General features: G+C 37.1%; 1 protein-coding gene across 1 annotated transcript in view; it reads left to right on the top strand.

The window, feature by feature from the left end:
- SOX30 (SRY-box transcription factor 30) overlaps positions 1-12,221 on the top strand; it is a gene marked incomplete at both ends in the record, with an annotated part of 33,846 nt that extends 21,625 nt beyond the window's left edge. The window contains one exon of the mRNA XM_080942545.1: positions 11,840-12,221. Coding sequence (XP_080798671.1) covers positions 11,840-12,221 — 382 coding nt within the window. The remainder of the gene's footprint in view (positions 1-11,839) is intronic.
- Positions 12,222-12,803: the final 582 nt, after the last annotated feature.

The raw sequence follows: 12,803 nt of genomic DNA, 5'->3' as shown, positions 1-12,803 counted from the left end.
GTTGAACATTTCTTTAGGTGCTTCTCAGCCATTCAGTATTCTGCAGTTGAGAATTCTTTGTTTAACTCTATACCCATATTTAAATAGGATTATTTGATTCTCTTGAGTCTAACTTCTTGAGTTCTTTGTATATATTGAATACTAGCCCTCTATCAAGTGTAGGGTTGGTAAAGATCTTTTCTCAATCTGTTGGTTGATGTTTGGTCCTCTTGACAGTGTCCTTTGCCTTAGAGAAGACTTTCAGTTTTATGAAGTCCATTTGTTGATTCTAGGTCTTATTAGTGTTCTGTCCAGGAAATTTCCTCTATGCCCATGTGTTTGAGGCTTTCCCCCACTTTCTCTTCTATTAGATCCAGTGTATCTGGTTTTATGTGGAGGTCTTCGATCCACTTGAACTTGAGCTTTGTACAAGGAGACCACAAGTTGAACCAGCACCATTTGTTGAAAATGCTGTCTTTTTTTCCACTGATGGTTTTAGCTTCTATGTCAAAGATCAAGTGAACATAGGTATGTGGGTTCATTTCTGGGTCTTCAATTCTATTCCATTTATCTACCTGCCTGTCTCTGTACCAATACCATGCAATTTTTATCATGATTGCTCTGTAATACAGCTTGAGATCAGGGATGGTGATTCCCCCAGATGTTCTTTTATTGTTAAGAATAGTTTTCCCTATCCTGGGTTTTATGTTATTCCAAATGAATTTGAGAATTGCTCTTTATAACTCTATGAAGAATTCAGTTGGAATTTTGATAGGGATTGTATTGAATTTGTATTGTTTTTTTCCCCCGGCAAGATGGCCATTTTTACTATGTTAATCCTGCCAATCCATGAACAGGGGAGATCTTTCCATCTTCTGAGGTCTTCGATTTCTTTCCTCAGAGACTTGAAGTTCTTTTCGTACAGATCTTTCTCTTGTTTGGTTAGAGCAACACCAAGATATTTTATATTATTTGCGATTATTGTGAAAAGTGTTATTTCCCTAATTTCTTTCTCAGCCCATTTATCCTTAGAGTAGAGGAAAGCTACTTACTGATTTATTTGAGTTAATTTTATAATCAGCCACTTTACTAAAATTGTTTATCAGCTATAAAACTTCTCTGGTGGAATTTTTGGGGTCACTTAATTATACTATCACACTATCTGCAAATAGTGATATTTGGCTTCTTCCTTACTTTGACCCTCCTTTTGTTGTCCAGTTGTTCTAGCTAGAATTTCAAGTACTATACTGAATAGATAGAGAGAGAGTGGGCAGCCATGTTTAGTCCCTGATTTTAATGGGATTGCTTCAAGTGTCTCTCTATTTAGTTTGATGTTGGCAACTAGTTTGCTGTGTGTTTCTTTTACTAAGTTTAGGTGTGAGCCTTGAATTTCTGATCTTTCCAAGACTTTTAACATGAAGGAGTGTTGAATTTTGCCAAATCCTTTTTCAGCATTTAATGAAATGACCATGTGGTTTTTTTCTTTGAGTGGTGGATTAAATTGATGGATTTCCATATATTGAACCATTTCTGCATCCCTGGGATGAAGCCTACTTGATCATGATGGTTATCATTCTTATGTATTCTTGGATTCAGTTTGTGAGAATTTGATTGAGTGTTTTTGCATCAATATTCATAAGGGAAATTGGTCTGAAGTTCTCTTTCTTTGTTGGTCTTTGTGTTGTTTTGGTATCAGTGTAAGTGTGGTTTCATAGAACAAATTGGTTAGTGTTCCTTCTGTTTCTATTTTGTGGAATAGTTTGGAGAGTAGTATTGGTATTAGGTCTTCTATGAATGTCTGATAGACTTCTGCACTAAGCCCATCTGGTCGTGGGCTTTTTTGGGAGGAGATGTGTTGGAAGACTTTTAGTGGTTTCTATTTCTTTAGGGGTTATGGAACTGTTTTGGTGGTTTATCTGATCCTGATTTAACTTTTCTACCTGGTATCTGTCTAGAAAATGGTCCATTTCATCCAGATTTTCCAGTTTTGTTGAGTATAGGCTTTTGTAGTAGGATCTGATGATTCTTTGAATTTCCTCAGTTTCTGTTGTTATGTCTTTCTTTTTATTTTTGATTTTGTTAATTTGGATACTGTCTCTGTGCCTGGGTTTATCTATCTTTTTGATTTTTTCAAAGAACCATCTCCTGGCTTTGTTGATTCTTTGTATAGTTCTTTTTGTTTCTACTTGGTTGATTTCATTCCTGAGTTTATTTTTTACCTTCTACTTTTTGGGGGCATATTTGCTTCTTTTTGTTCTAGAGCTTTCAGGTGTGCTGTCAAGCTGCTAATGTGTACTCTTTCCAGTTTCTTTTTGGAGGTACTCAGAGCTATGAGTTTTCCTTTTAGTACTGCTTTCATTGCATCCCATAAGTTTGGGTATGTTGTGCTTTCATTTTCATTAAATTCTAAAAAGTCTTTAATTTCTTTATTTTTTCCTTGACCAAGTTATTATTGAGCAGAACGTTATTCAGTTTCCATGTGTATTTGGGCTTTCTGTTGTTTTTTTGTTTTGTTTTGTTTTGTTTTTTGTTATTGAATATCAACCTTAGACCTTGATGATCTGATAGGGTACGTGGAATTATTTCAGTCTTCTTCTATCTGTTGAGGACTGTTTTGTGACTGATTATATGGTCAGTTTTGGAGAAGGTACCATGAGGTGCTCAGAAGAAGGTATATTATTTTGTTTTAGGATGAAATGTTCTGCAGATATCTGTTAAATCCATTTGGTTCATAACTTCTGTTAGTTTCATTGTGTCTGTTTAGTTTTTGTTTCCATGAGCTGTCCATTGATGAGAGTGGGATGTTGAAGTCTCCCACTATTGTTATGTGAGGTGCAATGTGTGCTTTGAGCTTTAGTAAATTTTCTTTTATGAATGTTGGTGCCCTTGCATTTGGAGTATAAATATTCAGAACTGAGGATTCATTTGGTAGATTTTTTTTCTTTGATGAGTATGAAGTGTCCTTCCTTATCTTTTTTTTTTATAACATTCGATTGAAAGTTGGTTTTATTCAATATTAGAATGGCTACTCCAGCTTGTTTCTTGGGACCATTTGCTTGGAAACATTTTTACAGCCTTTTACCCTGAGGTAGTGTCTGTCTTTGTTCCTGAGGTGTGTTTCTTGTATGCCCCAAAATGCTGGGTCCTGTTTACATATTCAGTCAGTTTGTCTATGTCTTTTATGGAAAAACTGAGTCTACTGATGTTAAGAGATATTAAGAAATAGTGATTGTTGTTTTCCGATATTTTTGTTGTTAGAGGTGGAATTATTTGTGTGGCTATCTTCTTTTGAGTTAGTTGAAAGAAGATTACTTTCTTGCTTTTTCTAGGGTGTAGTTTCCATCCCTCTATTGGAGTTTTCCATCTATTATCCATTTTAAGGCTGAATTTGTGGAAAGATACTGTGTAAATTTGGTTTTATCATGGAATATTTTGGTCTCTCCATCTGTAGTAACTGAGAGTTTTGCTGGGTATAGTACCCTGGGCTGGCATTTGTGTTCTCTTATGGTCTGTATGACATCTGTCAAGGATCTTCTAGCTTCTATAGTCTCTGTTGAGAAGTCTGTCTATCTTTTTATGTTACTTGATCTTTTTTTTTTTTACTGCTTTTAATATTTTCTTTGTTTTGTGCATTTGGTGTTTTGACTATTATGTGCCAGGAGAAATTTTTTTTTTCTGGTCCAATCTATTTGGAGTTATGTAGGCTTCTTGTATGTTTATGGGCAACTCTTTCTTTAGGTTAGGGAACTTTTCTTCTGCCTAGCTCTCTCTTGGCAGAATTTGGGTATGGAGAGCTGTGACACAGGGTCAGCTCCAGGGTGCAGACTGAAACCAGAAGGATCCTGTTACTGGATGTTCCTTGATATCTGTGTCCTGAGCACTCTCTGAGGGTCCCTTTTGGGCCAGGTATTTGAAAAGTGGTGGTCTGACCTGTGCTATCAGTTGTGTCTGCATTCCTGGAAGACCACCTCTCTCCTGTCAGGATTTGGGTACAGAGAGCTGTGGCACAAGGTCAGCTCCAGGGCACAGATGAAGGGTCCCCTTTTCTACCTTTCTTTCTACCACATCCTCATCAGCATTTGTTGTTTGTAGCTTATTTGATGCTAGCCATGATAACTGGAGTAAGATGGACTTTCCATGTGATTTTTAATTTGCTTGTTTTTTTGATGTATTGACTTTCAACTTATTTGTGGGTATCTTTATGAGTGAGATGTGGTTCTCAATAAGTATAGTTAGATCTTGTTCTCCCCCCCCCCCCCCGACTTAATCAGCTACTTCATATCTCTTGATTTGTATATTGAGGCTATTTACATTTAAAGTATTACTGAAAATGTTCACCAATTCTTGTATCTTGTTGCTTGGTTTATTGTTCATGTGTCTTTTTATCTTTAATAGTATTAAGAGATTGCTGGTTCATTGTTCTGGATATGATGGGTTCCCTCTTAGCTCTCCGTTGTTTAATTCTCATAAAAATTATTTTTTCTGTGTTCTCATGATTTAGGCTCTTTCTTCTGAGTATATTATTTCTGTTAGTATCTTTTCAGTGCTGGTAGAATGGTCATGAACTTCCCTAGTGTGTGCTTGTCTTGAAATACATAATACGCCAGTGGTTTTCAACCTTCCTGATGCTGCAACCCTTTAATACATTCCTTCATATTGTGGTGACCCTAACCATATAATTATTTCCATTGCAACTTCATAACTGTAATTTTACTACTGTTATTAATCATAATTTAAATATCTGATGTACAGGATATCTGATATGTTTTCCCAAAGGGGTTTAAACCCACAGTTGAGAATTGATGTGATAGATAGTCAAGATGTCAGAAATACAAAGAAAGAAACTATTAAAAGCTTTAAGGAAAAACTGCCAATTCACCTACAAAGGCAAACACATCAGCTTAATATCAGATCTCTTGCAAGTAACATTAAAAACTAGTAAGCATGGAACTAGGTAAGCATTCAACCCTTGAAAATAAATGCCAATCAAGGGGTCTATATATCCAAGGACTGGAGACCTAGCTCATCAGTTAAGACTACCAGCCACTCTTCCAGCGTACTAACATGGCAGCTCACAATACTCTAACTCTAGTCCCAATGGATCTGGTGCTTTCCTGTGACTTGTAAATACCGCATAGGTGTGTGAAAGCCAAATGAGTGTACATATAAAAACAATAAACAAATTTTATTTTCTTTAAAAAAACAAACAAACAAACCAGATTGCTATATCTAGCAAAGCAATGGTGTAAAAATATGGTATACAGAGAAATGAAGACAAAGCCATACTCTGATATTTCCAGACATCAGCAGGGAAGGGAGGGATGAATGTGCTGAACAGGGAAATTACTGCTGAGTAAGATACTGTGATCAGCAGGTGTTCTTACACATTTATTAACAATCTGAGGAGTAACATCTATATAGGCAAGTTTTTTTTTTTTTTAACACACAGACAGACCACTCTGCTATGAAATGAGTTGGTATGATTCTGTGCATATTGGGAAGGATAATTATATAGAAATTCTTTGTACTAATGTTTAGTTTGATTATGATCCTAAAATTTCTGTAAAAGGTAAAAGTTTTTTAAGAAGCATAGAAAAGAAAAACAATGTGGTACTGACATGAAGATGGACATTCTAAGTAATGAGGTAGAACTCAGTTACAAAAAAGAAATCTGTGCACACTTCATTTTTAGCAGGGATATTCCAAGACCCTGCTGGTATGAAAGAGGAGTGTTTAACAAACGGTACAGTAACAATTTAATAGGAGTAGCCACATTCATAAAATGAGATTGCACTCTTAGCTTTCACTACCTTTTTTTAAAAATCTTAAATGGTTGAAGACCTAGAATAAAAGCTAAAGCCATAAAATTCTTAGGAGAAACCATAAAAGTTTCTTGTAAGGGTAAATTTTATGAGTTGGGTTTGGTGATGTTTAGGTCCTACATCAGAAACATAAGCAATAAAGAAAAAAAGTAGATTAGACTGCATCATAATTAAAATAACGTTTGCATCAAGAGGTATCCAAAAAAGAGAGAACTCATAGAATATGAGTATGCAGATTATGTATGCATAGCTTATATCAAGACATGCAAAGAACATTTTCAGTGCAATAAAAGGCAGTTCAACTTGTAAGTAAGCCAAAATCCAAGTAGATGTTTTTGAAAGAAGATGACCATGTAGCTAGTAAGCAGGACTCAATAGTCATTTCAGAAATACACAGTAAAACCACATTCAGATTCCCCGACTAGAATTTGCTAAAGTGATGTTTTAGATTAGCATGTTGGAGAAACTAGAACCCATATTTATTGCTGGTGGAAATGAAAGTGATACAGGCTTTTCTGGAAAAAAAAAAGTCCAGTTTCCTTGGACATTTAAGTATATAGTGAGCAGTGACTTCCTTCCTAGGGATGAGTAGAGTTAAGAAGATTTGCAAGTTAGAAACTTGCCATTATGGAAGACATCTGCACAGACAGATGTTAAGTTGTTAGGGGTCTAAATGATAGAATTTATAGACAGTTTATATAATCAGCTAGATTATAAATAGTTAACTGTAGGCTTGGTGGAAATCTAAAATTTGAACACTAAGCAAGTAGCTCAACATTGCCATTATTACAAACTATAGTAAACTTAGTGGCTTAAACAGTATAAATTAATTACTGTCTCATAGTTGCTGAAATATGCTTTTAGACAAATTAGTTTGCTAGGGCTAATAGAACAACATGGCAAAATGTGGTAGCTTAAAATAACAGTGATAGTTAGTCTTAGAGTTCTGGAGTCTAGACATCTGAATTTAAGCTATTGGCAGGGCCCATGATCCATTCTGAAGATTCTAGAAAAGAATCCTGGGAAGGATCTTCTTAGCTTCCTGGCAACCTTCAGCTACCCTTAGCTTGTGGATGTCTCACCATTCTCATTCTGCATACTTGTATACATTGCTGTGTGTCTTCTCATTGTTTTTCAGTCTTTTTGTATTATATAGTGTGTGTGTGTGTGTGTGTGTGTGTGTGTGTGTGTGTGTGTGTGTGTGTGTGTGTGTGTGAATGCATGCACACATGCACAAGCACATGAAGTCAGAGGACAGTCTCAGGTTTTGGACATTGTCTTTCATTTATTTGAGACAAAGTCTCTTTTATTGTTTGCCACTGCTTAAGCTGAGCCCATTGGCCCAGGGGTTTTCAGGGATTCTACTGTCTCTACCTTCAGCTTGTTTTAGGTTCTCTGAGATATAAACCTTGTACTGCTACACTGGTCTTTATGTAGGACCTTATGCTGTTATGATAAGGACTTTACCCACTGAACTACCTCCCTAGCCCCTTTTCTTGTTTTACAAAATATTCTTTGACATTTTTGTACCTGCATAATCTTGTTTGTATAAGCACACAAGTAATTGGAATTATGTTCTGCAATACAGTGTCACCTTAATGCAGTCATATCTGTAAAGACCCCATTTCCAAGTAGTCATATTTTAAGGTTCTAGATAGATACTCTTCAACTCAGTGATTGAGCTTAAAACACAGGTGGCAAGGGCTGGTTGATTTATTTCCCTGAGCCATTTTCCAAGCCAGTGGCTTTCTTTCCATGACTCAAGGTGCACTTTATTTTGGAGCAGAAGACACACAAAACTTGAGCCATATAGGCCAGAGCAGTTAATGGAAAAGGAAAAGTGTGCAGGGTTCTGTGCTGTCATCTTGAACCTGCGTTTCCCCAGTTCCTGGGCATTCTCAAAGAACAGAGTTCTGAATCCTGATACATACACTTGGTTCAGCTAGAGTTGAAGATGACCTGTGCCACCAGCTAGAGTAGCCACTGGGGACTTAGTGACCAGCCCAGTGAGTACAAAGGTACAACTTGGTAAACGTGAAGACAGAGGATGACTTGTATTGCCTTTACCATGGAGGAGAAATTTTGACTCTTTTGTGACTGTGTTATTTACAGTTTGTTACAGAAAATGTCATATAAAAAAAAAGGTAACAGTATAGCATAATGTGCCCCACATGCTGGCACCTAGTTTCATAAGTTGACAATTTATATTCTTGCTTCTTCAGTTTTCCCTTACTTTGGAAACAAGGATATATTGTAGAGCAAATCAGATTTCATACAGTTCACATTCAGTGCAGCACAGTTTCATACTTCATCATGCAGCCTATCCAAATCAGTTTCAGATTTCAGGACACTTTTAATTTCAACTGTGGAGAACAAAAATATTTATGAACAAAGCCTATGCAATTCTCCCAAAACTTGAAAGCAAGACAAGATTCAAGGCTGGGGAGATGGCTTAGTGAGTAAAGGCTCTTGTTACCAAGCTTAATGACCTGAGTCCCAAACCCAGGACCTACATGATGGAAAGAAAGAACCAACTCCTGTACATGCACAGTAGTACAGCTATCCTTTCCCTAGAGTGAATGTAAGCCATAACATCCAGAAATCAGGTTGGTCTCTTCTCCCCTCCCTTCCCCTCCCCTTCCCTCTCCCCCCACATACATACATATTCTCCCTCTCTCCCTCTTCCACCCTTCTCTCATGCGTACTACTTACAGACTTATGAAATGACTGCTTACTATCTCATAGCTGAAATTTTCATGTGCATTATTAACCAACAAATTCATCTGCCTTTGCTTTTCTTTTATTGTCTCAAACCTGTCTTTTTACAAGCAGTGTGTAAATCAAGAGCCAGCCAATTATATACCCACTGGTTAGATTGTCTCCTAAGTTTTTGCCAGTGGCTCTCCACCTTCTTCAAGGTTGTGTATTTACTAAGAAACAAAAACTTATCCACATCTTGGATGTGGCTTTTTACATCCTGGGACATGTAGATCCAAGTTCTTTGTTGTTTACTCCTCTTTCTTCTCCTCCTCCTCCTCAACCACCAACCACCTCCTCTTCCTTGTCTCCTCCTCCTCATAATGATATCTTATAGTATGTTTTATGAAGGAGTACAGAAAAACAGCTTTCTCTCTAATGACTTTAAGAATGACCCATGGATTCACGTGTTGGTATGGTTGTGTGTCTGTCACCCTTCCTACTGAGCCAGGGTGCAGTCAGCTCCAGATAGCATGCTGGTTGCACAAGAGAGCAGTGGTTCTCAACCTGTGGGTCTTAACCCCTTTGGGTTGTATATCATATATTTACATTGTTTCGTAACAGTGGCAAGATTACAATAATGAAGTAGCAATGAAATAATTGTATGGTTGGGAATCACCATAACTGTATTAAATGGTCACAGCGTTAAGAAGGTTGAGAATGCACTAGAACTTGAAAAATACAAGTGTGTAGGAAATCAGAATGTGGCTGGAGCCTTGGCAGTAACATTCATTTGTATTTGGGATTTAATATTTGTACATCTTTATGGAACTTGATGCATCTACACAGTATGTAATAAAGGATAATAAAACATTTCCAACTCTAATAAGTACTAATCATGTTATGTGCTTGGAATTTTACTCTTCTAGTTATTTTGAAATGCAGCACAGACTGTTTTAACCAGTAGTTACCTAGTAGCTCTCTATAAAAGAACCAGTATTTTGCCACTCTTTGTTTTGGTGCCATATCCTCTGCCCTTTCTAGTCTCCAGCCATCAGATTCCATTGTTCTTCCCCAAGACCAACTTACAAGTATCCACAAATGAATCATAGCATGGCATTTGTGTTTCTGTCTGGCTTTTTTTCACTTAACATAATAATTCCCATTTCTACTCATATTGCTGCAAATGGTTTTTAGTATTTGTTTTCTTTATGACTGAATAGTATAAAGAAAATGTGTGTAATGATACTACTGTGTCATTATCTACCTGTTCATCCATTGAAGGGCATTGGACTGATTGTGTATTTGTGAATACTGCAATAAGAAATATGGAGATATAAGTATTTTCTGGTAAAATGACCTCAGCTTTGAATGTGTCTTACCTAGTTGGGTACTTGCATATGGCCATTTTATTATTTATTTTTTTTCTGTTATTTAGTGGCTTTGTATTATATTTATTCATTGTTGAATGAATGATTTGCAAGTTTTTTCCCATTCTGTACTCTCATTTCTTTACTGTGTGAGAACTTCTTAGTTCAGTATCCTGTTTCTGTTTTCATTGTCTGTGCCTTTGGGTCCTGCCATTAAAACCAAGTCACCCCCTATATCACAGCAGTGTATGAAGCCTTCCTCCTGCTCCCTGCAGTGATGTTGTGATTTCATGTTTTCCAAGTAGGCCTTTGCCCCCTGTCAGCGACAAAATGAGATTCAGTGATGCTGTGCTGCCCATGTAGATTTAAGTGTTCCAGCACTGTTTAGTAAAAAGACAGAATTTTCTTTTCCACCTTACTCTAAGTGTTTTATTTTTGTGGCTTTTGTGAATGGGTGGATCTCTTAATTTCCTTTCCAGCAATTTCATTGTATAGCCTGTGTTTGGAATCTTAGAGCACATCATAATAATGTGGGAGAATGTAAGTTTGAGGTCAACCATAGTTATACACTGAACTCAAGGGCAGCCAGGACTGCACAGAGAAAGCCCAGTTTTTATCTGCCTACTCTTCAGCTTTACTAAATTTATATATCAGTTCAAGTAGCTTTTTGATGGAGAATTTATATTGTTCTTTATATAAAATCATCTCATATGCAAATATGGATAATTTTCCTTCCAGTCTAGATATTCTAGTTGTTCTTTCCTGGTACATATGCTAGGACTTTTCAGTACAGTGTTAAGTAAGAGTGGTGAAGTCAGATACCTTTGTGGCTTACAGCCTTAGAGGAAATGTTTGTAGTGTCCTTGCTTGATGTCATATTGGCTGTGGGTTTTGCATACATAGCCTTTAGTATTTAGAGATTTCCTTCTATATAGGATTTGGTGAGAGTATTTTGCCATGAAAAACTTTGAATCTTATTGCACACTCGTTGTGTAGTGAGATTAAAATACACTACAGTCCTGAATTGTGGTGATGTGCTATGTTTATTGGTTTGTATATGTTGAATCCTTGCATTTCATTTTATTATGGAGTTTGATCTTTTCCATGTACCAATAAATATAGGTCACCAGTATTTTCAGAAATTTGTAGCCATGTTTATCCAAAGTATGGGTCTATAGTTTTCCTGATTTTAGTACCAGGGTAGTGACTGGCATTTCATGGGTTTTGCAAATGAATGTGATCATTGTGTTAGCTGTCACTAGATGGCGTGCACCAGCCCAGTTTCTGTGTAATTCCTCTTCACTGCCGAAGAGAGAATTGGCAACTGGATTTGAGTGACAGGATTATTAGCTTTGCCTATCAGAAGTCAGTTGTAAAACTGCAGAAGTTTTTTTATTTTTTCATAGTCTTGCTCCATGGTGCTTGTGGGTTTTTTGTTTGTTTGTTTGCAAAAACCCTTTGAAAGCCTAGTGCAGAATCAGTTCTAATACCTTATAGTACTGAGAATATTCTTAGTGTAGTTTGTTACTGTATCACTTGTAAAATTAAGCTGGAGTTTTCTGTTACAGGGCTTCAGTATTTAGCGGCTCTTCCATTTCAGCCCATTCTTGGAAGAACAGGAGCCATTTTACAGTTTACACTTTAACCTGTCCTTTTCATTATCATACAACTTGCTTTTCCATTTCTAACACTGTATGATGTGAGGTAGTGTAGAGTCCAGGTTGTGACTATCTTTACCCTGGTTAGCAAAGGTAAGGAGCTAGAAACTGGGAAGCAGTGATCGTGTCAAGGGCGGTGTCCATCCAAACTGCCTTTGCTATGTTTGGGGGGGGGGATAGATAGGCAGTGGGAAGATGTCAAAGAAAGGCTTTCCAAGCCCTAAAGGGAATGCAGTTAACTCATAATCTGTGAACTAGGCATTGTGGGCCAGATGTGATGTAATGTTTGTTTGTTTCTGTTTTTCTGTCGCAGCACGTGTCCTTATAGTCGACCTCCTTTTGGCTATGGAAATTTTCCAAGTTCAATGCCAGAATGTCTTGGTTATTATGAAGACAGGTACCAAAAACATGAGGCTATATTTTCAGCTTTAAATAGAGACTATCCTTTCAGAGACTATCCAGATGAGCACACACATAGTGAAGACTCTCGGAGCTGTGAGAGCATGGATGGGCCCCCTTACTACAACAGCCATGGCCACAGTGGGGAAGAGTACTTGAATCCCATGCCTCCACTGGACATTGGAGCCTTGGAGAATGTCTTCACAGCCCCAGCATCAGCTCCCTCTGGTGTCCAGCAAGTCAATGTCACTGACAGCGATGAGGAGGAAGAAGAAAAAGTGCTCAGGAATTTATAGTTTAAAACAAATTTGCGCAGAAAATAAACATTTCTTAAAATATAATCTGGGTCAGTTGGTGTGAGAAAAAAAGCCTAGAATGCTTTGCTGAGCGGTTTTTCAGCCATTATCTGAGGAGTCAGAACCAAGTGCCATTCATGTCTTCCTAAGTTCTCCTTAGTGACCCTGGACTCCCAATGCCTCAGCATAGGGATCTTAAAATCTAAAGTAGTTACTATCGTGGCTGAAATTTGCACCAGCATGTAATAGCATTCCTTTATCTTGGAAAATGTGAGATACAGAAAGCTCCCCGTGACATGGAGGATACACGTGAGTATATCTGCATGGCAAGTGTGACTAGCATTTTATCTCAGGGTACATTATTTTTCTGAAAAATTTTTGGTGTTTATCTATTGATGGATGTTGTCAGTTTTTATGTAACATTTTGAAAATATTTTGATAATTTGTAGACATGGACTAGAACTCAGTTGCTAAATTGAATTTAGACTAATAACCAATTATAAGTTAAAATGTATTTTAATGACACCTGGGCAGTTCCTTCAGATATAGTCATTTCTGTTACTGAAGATTTTATCATCATTT

Source organism: Micromys minutus, assembly GCF_963924665.1.
Source record: "Micromys minutus genome assembly, chromosome: 31".
In the NCBI taxonomy this organism is placed as follows: domain Eukaryota; kingdom Metazoa; phylum Chordata; class Mammalia; order Rodentia; family Muridae; genus Micromys; species Micromys minutus.
Note: the sequence above shows the minus strand (reverse complement) of the source record. Positions and strands in the feature narration are given on the sequence as shown.